At 20.8% G+C, this 21,824-nt stretch overlaps 1 protein-coding gene across 1 annotated transcript in view; it reads right to left on the bottom strand.

Annotated features, from left to right (window-relative positions):
* LOC122503378 (E3 ubiquitin-protein ligase MIB1-like) overlaps window positions 1–21,824 on the bottom strand; it is a 72,134-nt gene that overhangs the window by 11,859 nt on the left and 38,451 nt on the right. The window contains exons 2-3 of the mRNA XM_043613886.1: window positions 6,797–7,016; window positions 2,158–2,468 (exon numbers count right to left, since the gene is read on the bottom strand). Of these exons, the coding sequence (XP_043469821.1) occupies window positions 2,158–2,468; window positions 6,797–7,012 (527 nt within the window). The 5' untranslated portion in view covers window positions 7,013–7,016. The remainder of the gene's footprint in view (window positions 1–2,157; window positions 2,469–6,796; window positions 7,017–21,824) is intronic.

Raw genomic sequence — 21,824 nt, 5'->3', positions numbered from 1 at the left:
TTCCATAAAATTATTTTTTTAGTAATTTTTTGAGAGGAAATCAATATCAGAAAATATTCTGACCTTTTTTCAATTTTATTTTTCTTAAAAATTGATAGATTTTAAAGTTCATCTGTAATTTTGTAGAAAATATGTTTTTTTATTCAAAAAAAAAAAAAATTGCAGAATGAAAAAAATTATTTTTAAATTATTTTTGAAGCATTTTTTTGAAAAAAATAAATATTGTTTTTAGATTGAAAATGGTAAAATATACCATTGTTAGTCAATTTTATTTACATGGAAATTCACTTGCTTATTTTTCTAACTGATTTCAAATATTATATTTTATCATAATTTTTCTATATAATTACCTATATTTGTTATTTTAAAAAATTATTAGTTGAAATTAGTTGAAAAAATAAACAAGTGAATTTCCATATAAAAAAGTTAAATAAAAATGGTATATTTTAGCATTTTCAACCAAAAAAAAAATTCTACAAAATTACGGTTGTATTTTAAAATCTATCAATTTTTAAGAAAAATAGAAATCCAAAAATGGTCAGAATATTTTCTGACCATTAATTTCCTCTCAAAAAATTACTCAGGGTTTTTCAGGTTTTTAAAAACTACATTTGTTGCTAAGAAAAATTTAATTTTGTTTTTCCCTGACATTCCCTTGAATTTCAGACAAAATTATTACTCTTCCTTCACTCTAAAGAATATTCTGATTCAGTTTAAAAATTATTACTCAGAATAATGAATATTTTTCTTCTTAAATATAAAAAAAAAAATTTTAAATTAAACAATTTAAAAAAAATTGTTATAAAACATGAAGAAATCGATCACTCCGAGTCTTCGACTCGGAGCAATCAATATCTTCATGTTTTATAATAATTAATTAATTATTAAAGATGACCGACTAATAAAATAATTATTTTATATTATAAGAATATTGTTACTGTAACTTCATAAAAATTATTTTTATCATTTCAATTTAATTAGTTTTTAAAATTTTTAACTAAAATTCTTCATTAAATTAATTAATTTTAATAATTTTTGAAAAATTTCTTTGGAAATTTTCAAATTTTTTTGTTTACAATTCAATTTTAAAAAATTTCTTCGACTATTTGGAAATTCTTCAATCAAATATATATTAGAAAATAAAAACTTGAAATAATTTCAAAAAAGTTTCATTAAACTTTTTAAAAAAAAATTAAATCTACATAATTTTGAGTTAAAAGTATTAAAAATTCAAACTTTCAAAAACTATATAATTTGAGACCTTTTCAAAATTGAATTATTTCTAAAAATTCACGCTATAATACTTTTTCTTTTAATTAGAATTAATAAAATTGTTTACTAATTGGAATTAGTGACTGAATTTTTGCTTTTGAATTAGTCAATTTTGCTATTAAATTAGTAAAAACGAATATATATTAGTAAAATCTGCTAATTCAAAAGCAAAAAATCAGTCACTAATTCAAATTACAAACCATTTTTACTCATTCAAATTTAGAGAGTTTAATATTCAATTATTATCTAAAATTTTAACTGAAATTCACATTTAAATCAATTTTTATTAGAAAATTCTGCGAGAATTCCATTATTTAAATACAAGAAAAATTCATTGAATAATTGAATGTTTCTTAAAATAATTGAACTCTCATTAAGAATTTTATCAACAAATTTTTAAATAATTAAAATTCGAATTTTAATAAAATTTTTTAGAATAATTTCATTTTTCGAGAAATTAGTTTAAAATTGTATTAAAAATAATTGAGTCTCTGTAATTTATGAAAATAATTGAAAACCGATAAAGAATTCGTGGAAATAATTGAATCCTTGTAAAAATTTTATCATTTATGAAAATAATTGAACTATTGCGGGAAGAAATTTATAAAAAATTTCTAAATAATAGAAATGCTGTGAAATTTTTATTATTTAATTAATTCAGTAAAAATTGAAATTTTCTAAAATGTTTTCTGCTTTGAAAATAGTCGAAAAAAGTCCATCCGAGGCCTGCAAATGTAATAAAGAATAACAGATTCTAATTCTATGTTATTCCAATTTCCTCTTTCGCTTTTAAGTTTAAAATGAAAATCTCGGAAATTGATAGGGATTTAGGGGCAAAGAAGAATGGGAAAAATAAATAAAAACGAATACGAATATGAAACTAACGATTCGGTATCCTTGTAACACGTGGTGAGTGTTTTACAAAGATTTGGATCCGGACAGAGGTCGAGGGGAGTCTGTCCCTTCTTGTTCTTGAGCTCCAAATCTGCGCCGTGGGCTGCAAGGAAGCAGGCAATAAAGGAACTGCTTTTCTTGTCCTGACCCTGAGCGCCCAGGCCCATTAAGAGTCGACCAACATCCTGAACATCCTGGAGCTGACGCAGTTGCGAGAGCGTGTGGTGGCGCAGGGCCTCGTGCAGCGGAGTGTCGCCATCCTTGTCGGCCACGTTCAGATTTGCACCCTCTCGTACAAGGAGCTGAAAAATTATTAATTTTCACTCAATTATCTACTTCAATTATCTACTTGAATTATTAGGTATCTACGCGCAGTAAACTTTACATGAAGCTGTAGTCCCCGCAACGTTTTTAAAAACGAAAAATCCAAAAAGAATTTTTTTTCAAATTAAATTTATCTCTAATTTCTGTGCTTGTTAATTGTTTAAAAAAACATGATTTAGAATCAAAAATAAAAAATCGTCGCATTATTTTTTCGTTTTCGTTTTTAAAAACGTTGCGGACTTCAGCCTCTCAACTTTACGAGGATTTTACACCAACAAAAAAAAAATTAAAATAATTTATTTTTGGATCCATTTTTTCCACGGGGAAAATCTATAATAATTAAACTATATTAATAGTAATTTTTTGTTTTCTAACTTTTTAAATAATTTTTCTTTTTAAATATTTTCAATTTTAAAATATTAATGTCATGAAAATCATATTCAATTCATGAGAAGAAGTTTGCAAATTTATAAAAATAATTTAATTGTTTTGAAGAATTTTATCATAATTTTAAAAATAATTGAATTCTTTTGAAGAATTTTAATAAAATTTGTAAGAATAATTATATTTTTCCCGAAATTCGATTAAAATTGCATTAAAAATAATTGAAATTCTGAAATGAGTTTTATTGTTTATAAAAATAATTGAATTCCTAAAAAGAATTTTATTATTTCTGAAAATAATTGAATTCCTGTAAAATTTTTACTATTTATGGAAATAATTAAATTTTTGCATAGAATTTTATTCAAATTTGTCTTAAATAATCTAATTCTTTTGGAAAATGTTTAAAAAAAAGAGATATTGGAAACCATTGAATTGAGAACAATTTATTTTTGAAAATAATTGAAATTCTGCCAAGAATTTTATTAGAATTTTTGAAAATAAATGAATTTCGGAGAAGAATTTTATTCGTTATGAAAACAATTGACTTCTTGGAGAAAAATTTATTATTTTTGAAAATATTAGAATTATTGCTAAAGAAATTTTTTTTTTAATTCTAATTGAATTCTCTTAGAAAATTTCATTAAAATAGCAGTTATTGATAATCATTGAATTGAGGACAATTATTTCTGAAAATAATTAATATTTTTCAAAGAATGTTAGGAAAATTTTTTAAAAATAATTAAATGTTTAAAAAGAATTTTATTAAAATTTTATTATTATTATGCAAATTACAAAATTTTTTATTTTCAAATATGAATTTTTGAATAATTTCAGACTCAAACTTAAAAAAAAAATTTAATTATTAACTAATTTACTAATTAATTATTCTTGTTAATTAATTTCAAAAATTTTTATATACTTCTTCGCAAGAATTCAATTATTTTTATAAATAATAACATTCTTCGTAAGAATTCAATTAATTTTATAAACATAATAAAATATTTTACAAAAATTTAATTATTTTTAATAAGATTTCACGAACTAATACAATTTATTTCTAAAATTTTAATAAATTCTTTGAAACAATTCAATTATTTTCTGTAAATAGTAAAATTTTTTGCAAAAATTCAATTATTTAAAAAACAATTTCACGAAAGAATTCAATTATTTTCTAAAATTTTAATCAATTCTTCAAAAAAATTCAATTATATTTGGTAAATAGTAAAATTCGTTGCAAAAATTGTTTAAAAAAAAATAATAATAATCAAATTATTTTCAAATAATATGCACAAAAGAATTCAATTTTTTTCTTAATTCGTCATATAAAATTTTTAAAAGAATTCAAATTTTTTCTAAAATTTCAATAAAAGTCAAAAATTAAATATGAAATTTCAATTACAAACAAACACGATTATTTTAAAAACTTAAAGAAATTGTTCATAAAATTTAATTATTTAAATTTTTTTTTAATTTTTAAAAAAACTCCGTTATTTAAAAAAAAATTCAAAGAAATTCTGAAAAAAGACTTTAATTAGAATTATCAAAAATTTTAACATAATTCTTCACGAGAATTCAATATTATTTCTAAAATTGTGATAAAATTCTTCAAGAGAATTGAATTATTTTTATAAATTGTAAAATTCTTCGCAAGAATTCAATATAATTTTTATGACATTAAAAATAATTTAATTCCTCCAAAGAATTTTATTATTAAGAAAAATAATTGAATTCCTTTGAAGAAGTTTATTATTTATAAAATTAATTGAATTATTACGGAGAATGTTATTATTTATGAAAATAATTGAATTCTTGCGAAGAATTTTATTAAAATTTTTTTAAATAATCGTGTCTGTTAAAAATTATTATTACATATTTCATTATTGAAGTTTATTCCACTTGTAATTGAAAATAATTGAATTCCTATGAATAATTTTGTTATTTGTAAAAATAATTTAATTCTTGCAAAAAATTTTACTATTTTTAAAAAGAATTGAATTGATTCTAAGAATTTATTAGAAGTTTAGAAAATAATTGAATTCTTTAGAAAAATTGTATTAAAAATTGGAAAAAATTTAATTAAATTCTTTCCTGAAATTTTATTATAATTGTATTCAAAAGAATTGAATTTTTCCGAAAAATGTTATTATTTATGAAAATAATTGAAATTTTGCGAAGAATTTAATCAAATTTATTGACCTGGTTCAATTCTTTAAGGGCATTTGAACCTTGATGACGTCACACATGCTTTGCACAAACTGAAACGTCATCAAGGTTCAAATGCCCTTAAAGAAATTATATTTATAATACTCTGAAAAATTAGTTTTTAAATTCTATAAAATAAAATTTAATTTCTCAAGAATTTTATTAAAAAATTGTCATAATTAAATTTTTATAAACAAATTGTATCATTTTATAATTTTTATAGAATATAATTTAATATTTTAGAAGAAATTTCTTTCAAACTTTAAAAATAGTTGAATTTTTAAAATAAATTTTACTGACAATTGTCGACAAAATTGAATTTTTGAAAGAAAATTAAGGAATTTTATAGAAAAAAAAAGATTTTAAATATGCAGAATAGGGAACGAGAAGGAAAAAAATTAAAACAATTGAAAATAGTTGAATATTTCCAAAGACTTTACAATTTAAAAAAATAATTGAATTGTTTCAATGGATATATTCCAATTTTAGAAAATAATTGAATTCATGCACGGAATTTTATTAAAATTGTATTGAAAATAATTCAATTCATGCGAAGAATTTTATTATTTATAAAAATAATTGAATTCTTCCATTCGTTATATTATTTATGAAAATAATTGAATTCTTCCATTCGTTATATTATTTATGAAAATAATTGAATTCTTGCGAAGATTTATATTAAAATTTTTTAATAGAAATTCATAGAAATTCTTCAAAAGAATTTAATTAGGATTTTTAAAAATTTTAATTTTAATATTTTAATAAAATTTTTCACCAAAATTCAATTATTTTCATAAATAATAAAATTCTTCAAAGCAATTCAATTATTTTCATAAATAATAAAATTCTTCAAAGCAATTCAATTATTTTCATTAATAATAAAATTCTTCAAAAGAATTCAATTATTTTTAATTCAATTTTAGTAAAATTTTTCGAAAAAATACAATTATTTAATAAAATATTTATTAAATTCAATTATTTTCAATTATTTTTCGTGAAATTTTTTTGAAAATAATTGAAATTTGCAAAGAATTTTACTATATATTTATAAATGTGATTTTTAAAATAATTTTACTTTATTTATTTTACTATACCTATTTTACTTATTTATAAAAATATATAGTAAAATTCTTTGCAAAAATTCAATTATTTTCAAAAAAATTTCACGAAAAATCATTGAATTCTTTTGAAGAATTTTATTATTTTTAAAAATAATTGAATTTAATAAATATTTTTAAAACTAATTGTCTTTTCCGAGAAATTTTTTGCAAAGAATTTTACTAATTACAAATATAATTGAATTTTTTCGAAGAAATTATTAAAATTTTAGAAAATAATTGAATTCTTTCGTGAAATTTTTCATAACGATTTAAGAAAATAATAATTGTATTCTTTCAAAAAGAAGCTTGAAAATTTTCGTGTTTAAAAATTGCAAATGAGAAAATAGAAATTCACCAGCCAAAAAAAAGTTGAAAGGAATTTATTTTCCTTTTAAAATGAAACGAATTTATAGATGATAAATAGTGTAAGGATAAAATTTCAATAATCCAGTCTTTAATCTGCATTTTGCCCAGTCGACTTGACTTGAATTGGAAATAGAGGAATTCGGGTCATTGGATATTGTCTGGCTTTGGCCAAGAGTGGTAAATTGGTGAAATTCTGCTGATGAGTCAAAAGCGATTTTAGTGAAATATGGAAATTGGAGGTTCGAATATGGTACCTTGACGATTTGTGTGTGTTGACGTTCCACGGCCAAGTGCAGGGCCGTTTGCAAGTTGACGTTTTGCAAGTCCAAGTCTGCTTTGCCAGCGCGAGCTAATTGTTCAGCCACCTCCACGTGATTATTGAGTGCTGCCAAGTGAAGAGCCGTGTAGCCGTCGTCCTTTTTCTCATCGACTATCCACGGTCGGGGCAATTTCGACAATAAAACCCTCATTGCACTGAAACAAAGGAACAATTTTCTTTTATTTTCAGTTTCACACTTTATTATGCAAATTGGCCAATATTTTTTATTTTTAAATGTCAACTTCAATTTTTTGAACAATTTCATCTTCAATATTAGAATATAATTCGTAATTTATTAACTAATAAGCTAATTAATTATTATAGGTTTAAAAAATTAAATTAAAAAAAAAATTAATAAAAAAAATTTTTTTTAAATTAAAAATTAATTAATTTATTAATTGACTAAAATTTAATTTCGTTTTTATTATTTTTATTTATGAATTTCATTAATTGTAAAATTATTCGAAACCATCAATAACTTTTTTAAAATAAACTTTCAAAAATTTCAAACTCAAACTTGTTTGAAATTCAATGTATCGAGAAATCGTCGTCTGACTATTTAATAATAAATTGTTTAAATCGTATAAAGACATTTTAAAAATTATTACTCATCATACAAAAACGGATATTTGAGAAATTACAAACTAATCATTATTTTATATTAAAAGAATATTATTACTGTAACTACTTCAAAATTATTTTCATCATTTCAATTCAATTATTATTTTCTAGAATTTTTAACTAAAATTCTTCATTAAATCAATTATTTTCTATAGAATTTTTGAAAAACTTCTTTGAGAATTTTCAAATCCATTTGGTTACAATTCAATTTTATGAAATTTCGATTATTCGGAAATTCTTCAATTAAATATTATACCTATTAGAAATTAAAAAACTTCAAATAATTTCAAAAAAAAAATTTAACTGAACTTTTTCAAAAAAATTAATTCTACAAAATTGTTTGTTAAAAGTGTGAAAAATTCAAACTTTCAAAGTTTAAAATTAGCAACTTTTTCAATAATCAATTATTTCTAAAAATTCACACTATAATGCTTTTAATATTCAATTACTATATCTAAAATGTTTGACTGAAGTTCATTTTTAAAAGTCAATTTTTATTAGAATTTTCTGCGCTAATTCAATTATTTAAATACAAAAATAAATAATTTATTCAATGGAACGTTTCTGAAAATTGAATTCTCATAAAGAATTTTATCAACAATTTTTTAAAATTGAATATTCTTTTAACAAATTATAATTTAAAATTTTTTAGAATAATTTCATTTTGCGAGGAATTCGATTAAAATTGTATTAAAAATAATTGAAATTCTGCATTAAGTTTTATTATATTTATGAAAATAATTGAATTCCTAATAAAAAATTTTACTATTTATGAAAATACTGGAAATTTTGAAGAGAAATTAAAAAAATTTGGAACATAATTGAATTTCTGCGAAGAATTTTATTACTTTTCAAAATAATTGAATTTTCAAAATTCCATTATTTCTAAAAATTCAAGCAATAATGCTTTGAATATTCAATTATTATCTAAAGTTTCGGCTGAAATTAATTTTTAAATTAATTTTTTTAGAAAATTCTAAGGGAATTCAATTATTTAAACACAAAAATAATAATTTATTAAGTAATTGAATATTTCTCAAAATTGAAATTTCATAAAGAATTTTAGCAACAAATTTTTAAATAATTGAATACTTTCGACGAATTTTAATAAAATTTTTAAGAATAATGACATTTTTCGAGAAATTTGATTAAAATTATTGTATTAAAAATAATTGAAATTCTGCAATGAATTTTATTATTTATGAAAATAATTGAATTCTTACAAAGAATTTTATTTAAGTTTATAAAAATAATTGAATTTCGGTGAAGAATTTTATTATTTATAAAAATAATTGAATTCTTGCGACGAATTTTACAAAAATCTTTTTAAATAATTGATAATTTTCGAAAAATTTTATGAAATTTTGTATTTTATATAATTGAATTCCTGTGAAAATTTTAGTACTTATGAAAATAATTGAATTATATCGAAGAAATTTATAAAAAGTTTGCAAATAATTGAATTTCTGTGAAGTTTTTATTATTTTTGAAAATAATTAAATGATTGCGTAGAATTTTATCAAAATTTTTTTTAATTTAATTGAATTCTTTTGTAAAATTTTATTAAAATATTGGATATTGAAAATCATTGACATGGGGAAAAGTTTTGAAAATAATTGAAATTTTGCTAAGAATTTTATTAAAATTTTTTAAAATAATTGAATTTCGGAAAAGAATTTTTTTACTTTTGAAAATATTTGCATTTCTGCAATCATTTGTAGTTTCACCAAAATTCAATTTCTGAGTGTTTTAACTAAAATTCATCCATAAATCTAGAATTTTTAATAATTAATTAAATATACAATGAAAAAATTAACAGGAATTTAAATTATTAAAATTTTTTAAAATTCAATTCAATTTTTCTCGAAAAAATTCAATTAGATATTTTTGACATTTTTAATAAACTTCTTTGCAGAAATTCAATATTGCTAAAACTCTTTATCGGAATTATATTATTGTCAATAGAATTTTAATTAAATTTCTAGAAAAAAGTCAAATATTTTTTAAAAATTTGTATAAAATCGAAAATTGTAATAAAATTTTTAGAATAAAAATCAAATATATCCAAAATTTTAATAAAATTATTCAAAATAATTTAATTATTTTTAAATAATGGAAATAAAATATTCTTCGCAAGAATTCAATTATTTTTACAATAAATAATAAAATTATTCTTCGCAGGAAGATTAAGTTTTTTGAAAGAATTCAATTACATTCAATTCAATTTGAATTACATTTCTCGAAAGACTTTAATTTATTTTAAACATTGTAGTAACAAAATTCCTGTGAGGAATTTAATTATTTACAAAAAAATTTTAATAAAAATTTTGTGAAAATTTGAAAGAAATTTTTCGCAAATATCAATTACTTTTAAAATTTTGCAATAAAAATTATTTCAAAAATCTTCGTAGAAATTTAATTATTAAAAAAAATTTTTAATAAAATTCTTCGAAAGAATAATAGTTTCGAAAATTTTGATAAATTTCTTTATAAATATTCTATATTCTATTCAACAAAATTCTATGCAAGAATATGAAATATATTGACAGAATTTTCATTTCTCTTAATAAACAAAGAAATGAAATGAAAATTTCATCATTTTATGAATTCCATGAAATAACAATTTGTATAAATGAAAATTCGGACAAAAAAAAATCCGATGAAATGAAAATTCTGACATTTAAGAGTTCGACTAATTAAAATTCTGTTAAATGAGATTTCTAATAATAAATTCGATTAGATTAGATTTCTTTTGGAAGAAGAAGATTGCTAATTAAAAGTTTTATCAATTCAAAATTAAAATGAAAATTTTCAAAAAAAATATAGAGAAAATTAATATTTTTTATGATTTAAAAATATGGATATATATAACACTTGATTGGATTTCCAATGAAATCTCCGATTTCCTTCAGCAATATAAATTAAATGACATCCGGAAGTGCATATCCGTTCAAAAGTTATTTATCATAATATTTGTAGCATCAAATTTGTCTGCTTCCCCTGTACATTTTCATGTTTACTCGCACGATTCATAAATTTTCAGTATCGGAATTTTTAATTTCATGAAAATTTATTACAGTACAATGCAAACATTTTGTGTTGAATTATTTTTTTTTCCTTTTACACGTGCGTCAATATTAATATATACGATATTTATATATAGTCTAAATCAATTATAAAATATGTCTTCAATGTGAAATATTTAAATTTTTTTCATATTATTGACAAAAAGTCTTTTTCAGGAATTAGTAAAGTGTAGAGAGAATAATTAAAAATGGAAAATATTATCTACTTTGTTTTCAAGAATACATAATTTCGTACGTTAATTATGCGTCATCATTTCGGTATATCCTGTGATAAAAATAAAAATCATATCCAACAACTTCTTAAAACTAAATTTTGTTGACTAAAATAAAATTAGTGATTCTCATAAAGACCCAAGACTTTTACTTGTTTGGGGTACAATTTTTCTAAAACGTATTTTCTAATTTTTTATTTTCTAAAAATTTTTTTTCTAATAAAGGCAAATTTCTAAAAAAAAAATTTTCTAATTTTCTTTCTTCTAATAAAAGTCATTTTCTAGAAATTTCTTTTTCTAATAAAGGTGAATTTCTAAAAAAATTTGTCTAATGAAGGTGATTTTCTAATTTTATTTCTTCTAATAAAAGTAATTTTCTAGAAATTTATTTTTCTTATAAAAGTAATTTTCAAAAAAAATTTTTTCTAACAATATTCAATTTTTGTAAAGAAAATTTTTAAAAATTAAAAAATAAAATTTACGAAAATTTTCTAATTAAAAAAAAAAATACTTGAGATTTTGTTAAAAAATTATAATAAAAAATTGAAATTATGTAAAATTTTTAACAAAATTTAAAAATAATCTATTTAAAAATCGTAATTATTAATAAATAGAAATTATAGGGATTTTTTCCCTAAAGATATTTAAAATTTTCTAAAAAAGTGCGTTTTATAAATAAACAAGTAAATAAATTAATTTTGGAAATTTTGATAAAAAAATTATGTAAATTATTATTTTTTCTTAAAAGAAAAACAGAATTTTGTTCACAAATTGTGATATTCTTACGTTATTTCATAAATTTTTTTCTTCTTTTTCAAAAAGAAACTCATAATTTTGTGAACTGAATTGTGATTGAGAAACAGAAAATATGCAAAATAGTTTCTATTTCTTAATCTTAATTTTTTAACAATTTTTTAATTTTTATTGAAATTATGGAATTTTACAAATTTTAGGAAAATAAATATTAGAAATCATAATTTTTTAGAAAATTTTTTTTTAGCAATCAAAACTTGTTAGAAAAACCTTTTAGAAACCTTTTTTAGAAAACAGATTTCATTGATAATCGCTTTTATTTTAGACAAAAAAGATTAGAAAATATTTTTAAGGAAAAAGTGACTACCCACCCTTTTACTTTGATAGATTTTTATTTTCATTTTCGTTTTTACTTTCACTTTTATTTTTACTTTAAAAACTTAAAAAAATAATTTTTTCAACTTTGACTGAAGAAAGTGCGAATCAAAATTTATCAAAGTGAAAGTGTAAATAAAAATCTATTAAAATGAAAATAAAAATTTAAAAATAATTTAATTCCTAAAAATAATTTTAAAATTTATGAAAATAATTATTGAATTTCTAAAAAGAATTTTATTATTTATGAAAATAATTGAATTATTGCAAAGAAATTTAGAAAAATTTTTAAATAATTGAATTTCTGAGAAATTTTTATTATTTATGAAAATAATTAAATGTTTGCGTAGAATTTTATCAAAATTTTTTTTTAAATAATTGGATTCTTTTGGAAAATTTTATTAAAATAGTAGTTATTGAAAATCATATTGAATTAAAGAAATTTTTTATAAATAATTGGAATTTTGATAAGAAATTTTATTAAAATTTTTGAAAATAATTGAATTTCGGAGAGGAATTTTAAAATTTATGAAAATAATTGAATTTTTAAAAAGAATTTTATTATTTATGAAAATAATTGAATTTCTGCGAAGAAATTTATAAAAAATTTGAAAATAATTGAATTCCTTTCAAAATTTTTATTATTTATAAAAATAATTAAATGTTAGCGTAGAATTTTTTTTTTTGAATAATCGAATTCTTTTGGAAAATTTTATTAAAATTTTTGAAAATAATTAAATTTCGGAGATGATTTTTAAAACTTATGAAAATAATTGAATTTCTAAAAAGAATTTTATTATTTATGAAAATAATTGAATTATTGCAAAGAAATTTATAAAAAATTTATAAATAATAATTGAATTCCTGCGAAATTTTTAATATTTATGAAAATAATTAAATGTTTGCGTAGAATTTTATCAAAATTTCTTTTAAATAATTGAATTCTTTTAGAAAATTTTATTAAAATAGTTAGATACTGAAAATCATATTGAATTGAGGGAAATTTTTAAAAATAATTGAAATTTTGCCAAGAAATTTTATTAAAATTTTTGAAAATAATTGAATTTAGGAGAAGAATTTTATTATTTATAAAGATAATTGAAATTTTGACATTTTTTAAAAAATTTTCAATCATTTTAAAATTTTCCAAATTCAATTTTTTATTATTTTAATTAAATATCTGCTTAAAATCCTTTATTTTTAATAATTTATTAAATATATATACTTAAAAATTTAGAGAAATTTGAATTATTAAAAATTTTTCAAAATTCAATTCTATTTCTCGAAAGAATTCAATTATTTTTAACATTTTTAATAAACTTCTTTGCAGAAATTCAAATTTACTAAAACTCTTTATAAGAATTAAATTATTGTCAATAGAATTTTAATTAAATTCCTAGAAAAAAGTCAAATATTTTCAAAAACTTTTATAAAATCCTTTGTGCAGAAATTCAATTATTTTCTAAAATTTTTTTTGAAATTCTTCAAAATAATTCAATTATATGAGTCAAAACGCGTCAACCGTGAATACATTTTTTTTATAGTTTTAGAAAAGTCAAAACATTTATGAAAATCTGTAGTTCACAGCAAACCAAAAAAACACTTTTAACCGTTTTTCAAAATTTTAAATATTTATACCTTTTTTTATAATAAAAAATTTTTGCATTATTTAAGAAAAAAATTAATAACTCATTACTGTTTTGCTAGAAATTAATGTCAATTTTTTTGGTAGTCATTGAATATCCACTCTTTTAAATAAACTTAATTGTAAAAAAAAATTTTGAAAAATTTTTAATTTTTAATAACAATTTTATAAACAATTAGTGTTTTTTATGCTTTCTAGAGCAAGGATTTTAATGAAATTTATAAGTAAGATACATTAAACCGACATCTTTATATTCCCGAAAAAAAAATTTGTATTTCCAATTACAACCGGTGATTTTGAATTTTTTGTTGCGCCGTGCGCCGTCTGCTCGTTTACCGCGGCATTTATCACAGCGATGGATGCCGCGATGACGGCGGTTGTAATTGGAAATACAAATTTTTTTTTCGGGAATATAAAGATGTCGGTTTAATGTATCTTACTTATGAATTTCATTAAAATCCTTGCTCTAGAAAGCATAAAAAACACTAATTGTTTATAAAATTGTTATTAAAAATTAAAAATTTTTCAAAATTTTTTTTCACAATTAAGTTTATTTAAAAGAGTGGATATTCAATGACTACCAAAAAAATTGCCATTAATTTCTAGCAAAACAGTAATGAGTTATTAATTTTTTTCTTAAATAATGCAAAAAATTCACTATTCACGGTTGACGCGTTTTGACTCTTATATCCAAAATTTCTATATATAATGATTCAAAATAATGAATAATAATTCAAAAAATGAAAATAAAATTCTTCGCAAAAGAGTTTAACTATTTTTATTTTTTACAGTAAATAATACAATTTTTCGCAGTAATTCAATTATTTTCAATTCAATTTTAACGAAATTTCTGGAAGGAATTCAGTTACATTCAATACGATTTCATAATTCATTTTCTCGAGAGACTTTAAATTTATTTTAAAACAATGTAACAAAATTTCTGTGAGGAATTTAATTTAATTTAATCTATCGACGTGAAAATGTAATTAAAAATCTATTAAAGTTAAAATTAAATTAAAAAATTGAAAATAAAAGGGAAAAATTTTTCCCTTTTAGTTTCAATTTTTTAGATTTTTAAATTAATTTTTTGTTTTATGTCAAAAGTCTGACAAGATAAAAGTGAAAATAAAAATCTTTCAAAGTGAAAGTAAAAATGAATGTCAATAAAGAAATGAAATTACATTGTAAACTTTAAATAACAGTAAATTCCCCCTCGCTAAAAATACAGCGAATAAAAATTTTATTTTCCTTTCCATTAAGTAAAAAAGAAGTAACAAGTCGGAAAAGTTTGAGAAATTCGGCTCGGCAATAAATTTTCAATTAAAATCCTTGTCGTAAATTATATTTCGAGAACGAAAGTCGGAATTTAGTTAATGGGAATTTAGTGTGTGCATCGAGGGGGTAATAGAGTGAGTTTGAGTTAGGTCGAAGATTTTAGTGTGAGGAAGAGAGAGAGAGAGAGAGTGTTGAAAATACTGTGAATCTCGGACACACTAATACCGAAACATATGGTGCAAATGAGTGCACCATTTACCAGAATACAGAAAATGGAGAGAGAACAAATGTATGTGGGAGAGATGATACCGACAGGATGGGGGACACGTGTCATTTGCTTCTATGTTTTACTCAACGACACATGTATGCACGGCCAGTGGTATTTTGAGTAGATAAAAAAAAATACAGTTCACTCTCATGTCCAAGGAGGTAAAAAGGAACACTCTTCAAATAACTTCGTGGGAGAGATGAGTATTTCATTCAAAAATTTCCTCTTCTCAACTCAGGTATAGATGCTTATTTTATTTTATTCTCACCGAAAAAAAATTCTTCTTCCAAAATTCTCTTTAAATTTTATAAAAAAAATTTCTCTTCCAAAATCCTCTTTAAATTTTATACTTGAATTGGAAATTCTTTATTGGAACGTATTTTCCTTTCTATTTAAGAGAAATATTCTCATAAGTATAGGAAAAAATCCTCTTAAAAATAAAGTAAGTTAATTAGTAACTAAGTTATGTAAGTAAGTTAGTTAGTAAGTTAATTAGTAATTAAGTTTGTATGTTGGTTAGTAAGATATTCAGTAAGGTAGTTAGTAAGTTAGGTAGTTCGCAACTATAAGTTAATTAGTTAGTTTGTTAGTTAGTTGTTAGTAATCGTTGTCTTGGTCTTGATCTGAAGTAAAATTTCATTCATAGTAAAAAATAACATCAAAATGGATTATTTTAATCCTTTCTGGTGTTAATTTAATTTGCAACGCTTTTTAATACCTCACCAATAAACGGTCATTTGGTACCAAATTTTAATTCTGTTTTTATTCCGATTCGTTATATCTATGAAACGGATTAACTTTCTTATAATATACCTACGGCCAAAAAGTGCTAAAATATTTAATAATTATCATTATTCTATAATTTTAATAAACGTTTAGAAAAGTTATTTTCATTCTGTTTGATAAAATTTGAAAATCTCCTCGCAATTTGACTTTATACTTTATAAGCTCACTTTGTATTCACAGGGTTGCCACAGGTCAGGGAAAAGTCAGGGATTTTTATTGAAAGTATATGTGACGCGATCTGAAGAAAGGGACCTTAGAAGCAAATCATTTTAAGGTTGGGTTAGAGTTACTTTTTTCTTGTTTGAAAGTTTCTTTTTACTTATTTCGAATTAAAATCAGTGTTTATTAAATATTTTAGTTTTAATGAAGACTTAAACTTTAATGATTTATATTGACAGTTGATCCTTTTATTGTATTTTCATTTAAAAAATTGCAAACATAACCTATAATTTTTTGCTTCTAAGGTCCCTTTCTTCAGATCGCGTCACATATACTGGGAAAAATTAAATTTTTAGAATTTATGAGAAAATTCTCAATTTTTAGAATATCTGAATATCTTTTTGGTTGTCAGATAAACTATGAAATTACAACGAATTTTTAAAACAAAACCTTTAATTTTTCCTATTTCTGCGACAATAATCTCTTTTTAAATAACTTAATTCTTCAAGAACTATTCTAAAATTATTATTTACAAATTAATTAATAAATAATTTTACTTCAATATTTTAAAATTATTTGAATTTTTACAAGAGTTGCGTTTACAATTTTCGCATAAATAGAAGAATTTCTATAAAGGTTTTAATTTGAAATTTTAGAAAATTTCAATTTTCAAAGAATTTAATTAGAAAATTTAAAGAACTTCGATTTTTGAAAAATGCTAATAGGTAATTCAAATTCTTCTGACATTCGTTAAATTTTTTAATATTATATATTTAATTAATTATAAAAAATAGTGGATTTATAGAAGAATTTTAGTTTAAATCACTATTAAAATTGAATTTTTAAGAAGTTACAATTCAAAGTAATAAAATAATTCTTCGCAGAAATTCAATTATGTTAACATTTTTTAAAAATTCTGGTCAAAATTTCAATTATCTTTTTATAAATAATAAAACTCTTCTTTGAAATTCAATTATTTTGCGAAATTAATAAAATTCTGGGCAAAATTTCAATTATTTTCAAAAATTTCTATCAATTCAATGATTTTCAATATCTACTATTTTAATAAAATTTCCCGAAAAAATTCAATTATTTAAACAAAATTTTGATAAAATTCTACACAAATATTCAATTATTTTCTGAAAAAATAAAAATTTCACAGGAATTCAATTATTTAAAACATAGAAAGTGCATAAACTTTTTTATAAAAAATCAAATATTTATAAAATTGACATTAAATTTTTCGCATTAATTCAATTATTTTCAAAGTTAAAAAAATTCTTCGCAGACATTCAATTATTTTCAAAAAATATAAAAAAAAATTGTCCACATTTCAATTATCTTTATAAATAAATAGCAAAATTCTTTGACAAAATTCAATTATTATTTTCAGAAGTAATAAAACTTAATTATTTAAAAAATTTTCAATAAAATTCATGGCAAGATGTCAAATATTTTCAAAAATTGGTCTTAATTTAATAATTTGTGTATGTACTACTTTAATATATTTCCCTAATGAATTCAATTATTTAAAACGAATTTTGACAAAATTCTGTACAAATATTCAATTATTTTCTAAAATAATGAAAATGTCAGAGGAATTCAATTTTTAAAAATAGAATTCGTATAAATATTTTTAAAAAAAATCAATTATTTGAAACTTTTTTATAAAATTCTTCGCAATAATTCAATTATTTTCATAAATAATAAAATTCATTGCAAAATTTCAATTATTTTTAATACAATTTATTTTAATCTAATATTACTCGAAAAATGTAATTATTCTTAAAATTTTTATTAAAATTCGTCAAAAAAATTCAATTATTTAAAAATTTGTTGATAAAATTCTTCATGAAAATTCAATTCCGAGAAGCATTCAATATTCAATAAATTATTTACTTTTTGTATTTAAATAATTGAATTCTCGTAAAACTTTATAATAATAAAAATTGATTTAAAAATGAATTTCAATTAAAATTTTAGATTAGAATTGAATGTTAAAAGCATTGTAGCGTGAATTTTTAAAAATAATTGAATTTTCAAAGGCCTCAAACCAAAATCTTTGAAAATTTGAATTTTTCTTTCTTTTAACAAACAATTTTGTAGAATTAATTATTTCAAGTTTTTATTTTCGAATATATATTTAATTGAAGAACTTCCGAATAATCGAAATTTCGTAAAATTGAATTATGTAAGTAACTGGATTTGAAAATTCTCAAAAAACTTTTTCAAAAATTAGGTATTATCAATAATTTATTTAAGGAAAAGTTGTAGAAAATAATAATTGAATTAAAGTGATGAAAATAATTTTGAAGAAGTTACAGTAACAACATTCTTATTATTTAAAATAATAATGAAAAGTAAGTAATAATGATAAAGTATTTATTTAAAAAAGAAGTTATTGATCATGTTTTCGAATAATTTTAAAATTAAAGAAACGCGCGTAAATAAATGTATTGAAATGAAAAGTTAGGAAAAACAATTAAATTTTTGTAGCAACCCTGATTTACTTTTTATAAGCAGGTTCAGGTAAGTGGATAGGGCATTGACTTTGTAGCTGCCGTATCTAGAGTTCAATTCCTCGTGTCTTCAGATTTTTTATTAATTGTTTACTCTCTTAAATTGAATCAGTTAAAAATCGTGGTTTTAACTGACAATCAGTGACTGACTTTTTGCTTCTGAATCAGTGAAAAAATAACTAATTTTCAGTAAAAAATAACTGAAAAAATAGTTAAACTTGACTAATTGAATTAGTCAAAAAAAAATTTACTGAAACTTCAGTTATTTTTAACTGACAATCAGTTATTTTTAACTAATTGTCAGTAGAAATATTACTATTTAAATTAGTGACTGACTTTTTGCTTCTGAATCAGTTATTTTTAACTGATTCAAATTTAGAGAGTATATTTCTCTGATTCAGCATTCTGTTTATTTACTATTTCAAATTAAAATTAGAAAATTAATAATAATATCGATAATAATTCTTAAAAAAGTAGATAAATAATAATAAATAGTATAAAAATAAATTGTTCGAAATTATCATCCGGTAATGCACTTGCACTAAGCCGGTGAAAATGATGGTCTCATACCGGTACCGGCTTGACCTTCTTCAAAAATTAACTTCCAAACGAAATACGCATAAAACCTCTGGTTAAAGTTACTAGGTGTTCATTACAAATTTGATGTTTGATTTTCAAAATTCAAAATGGAGGAGTAAAATTAAGAGTCAATTGGATTTGCTTAATATTTCATACTCAGCGGTTTTCAGAATTGCGGAGTACAAATTTGATGTCAAATTTCCAAAATTCAAAATGGTGGATCCAATATGGAGGACAATTTCTTTAAAAATTGAACCAATCAGATTGAAACCTGTTACTCTAGGGTTTTTGAGGTTGCTGAAACCGATTCTGAAATTAGATTATCTAACTTCGAAATGTACGATTCAATATGACGATTTTGTACCTATTATCAATCTGAAAATGATCAAATCTGAAAATTGTTATAGACGAATGCCGAAAATAATTGTTTAAAATCGAGTTGCATTCAGACAGACTCTGTATATATACGCACTGTGAACTGTAAATTTTTCAGAAACAATAGAGAGTTCTTGGTTGGGGCGCGAAAAAAATGGAGAAAGAATCAATGCGCGTGTTATTGAAAGAGAAGGCAGGCGTATGAGAATTTTTCAGTGAATTCAGAATGTTGATATGGTTGTAAGCATTTATGTGTAGACAACGTGACGCTATTTCCGGCGGCATTATCGGCACTCCTTCCCTGCGATTTAGAGGCTCGGCAAGAGGGCAGAGGAACGAAGTCCCGGCTTTTGATGGATCCATGTGGCCAACAACTACCAGTTAACTCTTTATCTTCTTTCGCGACGCGCCAATTTTCTATAATAATTCAAAATTTCCTTACTTACTTTTTTTCCTCATTCTTTGCTCGGTTTAGTCTCAGCGTTCTCCGTTAAGAATTAAGAATGTAGAAAGTATTTCGACAAGTGATTTACAAATTGACTTTACTACTGCCACAGTAAATCGTGAGGTATTAAAAAGTGTTGCAGATTAAATTAACACCAAAAAAGATTTAAATAATTAATTTTGGTTCTATTTTTTACAATGAATGAAATTTTAGTTCATTAAATTTTTTATAACTATAAAACATGAAGATATCGATAACTCCGTGTCTTCGACTCGTAGTGATCGATTTCTTTATGTTTTATAATAATTAAAGATGACCAAGTAATAAAATCATTATTTTATATTATAAGAATATTATACTTCTTCAAAATTATTTTCATTATTTCAATTCAATTATTATTTTCAAAAATCTTTAACTAAAATTTTACTTTATATCAATTATTTTTAATAATTTTCGAAAAAGTTCTTTGGCAATTTTCAAATCCATTTGTTTACAATATTCAATTTCAAGAAATTTCAATTATTCCTAAATTCTTTAATTAAATGCATATTAGAAAATATAAACTTCAAATAATATAAAAGAAAATTTAATTAAACTTTTTCAAAAAAATTAATTTCAATATTCAATTATTTCTAAAAATTCACGCTTTATTGCTTTTAATATTCAATATTAATCTAAAATTTTAACTGAAATTTATTTTAATGAAATGAAAATCAATTTTTATTAGAAAATTCTACAAGAATTTAATTATTTTAATGCAAAAGTTAATAATTTATTAAATAATTGAATGTTTCTCAAAATTCAATTCTCATAAAGAATTTTAGTAACAAATTTTTAAATAATTGAATTTTTTTGTCGTGGTTTATTAAAACTTGCATAAACATTACTTTTTTCAAGGAATTCAATTATAATTGTATGAAAAATAATTGAAACGCTGCGATGAGTTTTATTATTAGTAAAAATAATTGAATCCTTAAGAAGAATTTTATTACTCTTGAAAATGATTGAATTTCTGCAATAATTTCTAACTTCTCTAAAATTACATTTTTTTCTACTGTTTTTAACTAAAATTCTTCAATAAATCCATTATTTTCAATAATTTTTAAAAAAGTTCTTTGAGAATTTTCAAATTCATTCGTTTACAATTCAATTTTACAAAATTTCAATTATTCGGAAATTCTGCAATTAAATATATATTGAAAAATAAGAACTTGAAATAATTTCAACAAAAATCTTACTAAACTTTTAAAAAGAATTAATTCTACAGAATTGTTTGTCAAAAATATGAAAAATTAAGAATTTCAATGATTTTAATATAAAAATTTTTTAAAATTTAATTATTTTTAAAAATCCACATTATAAATGCTTTTAATATTTAATTTTAATCTGAAAATTTAACTGAAATTCATTTTTAAAACCATTTTTATTAGTAAATTCTACGAGAATTCAATTATACAAAAATAAATAATTTATTAATTTCATGTTTCTTGAAATTAAATTCTCATAAAAAATGTTATCGACAAATTTTTTAAATCATTAAATTCTTTGGACGAATTTTAATAAAATTTTTAAGAATAATTACATTTTTCGAGGAATTCGATTAAAATTTCATTAAAAATAATTGAAATTCTGCAATGAGTTTTATTATTTATGAAAATAATTGAATTACAAAAAGAATTTTATTATTTATAAAAATAATTAAATCCCTGCAAAAATGTTATTATTTATGAAAATAATTGAATTATTGCCAGGAAATTTATAAAAAAAAATTGTAAATAATTGAATTTCTTTAAGGGTACCCGCACCCGAAATTTCAAATATAATAGAATATAATTGGAAAAATTTTTTATATATTTTTCCTGACA

Source organism: Leptopilina heterotoma, unplaced genomic scaffold (assembly GCF_015476425.1).
Source record: "Leptopilina heterotoma isolate Lh14 unplaced genomic scaffold, ASM1547642v1 Lhet_26, whole genome shotgun sequence".
Lineage (NCBI taxonomy): Eukaryota > Metazoa > Arthropoda > Insecta > Hymenoptera > Figitidae > Leptopilina > Leptopilina heterotoma.
This window is presented reverse-complemented; position numbering and strand designations above follow the sequence as displayed.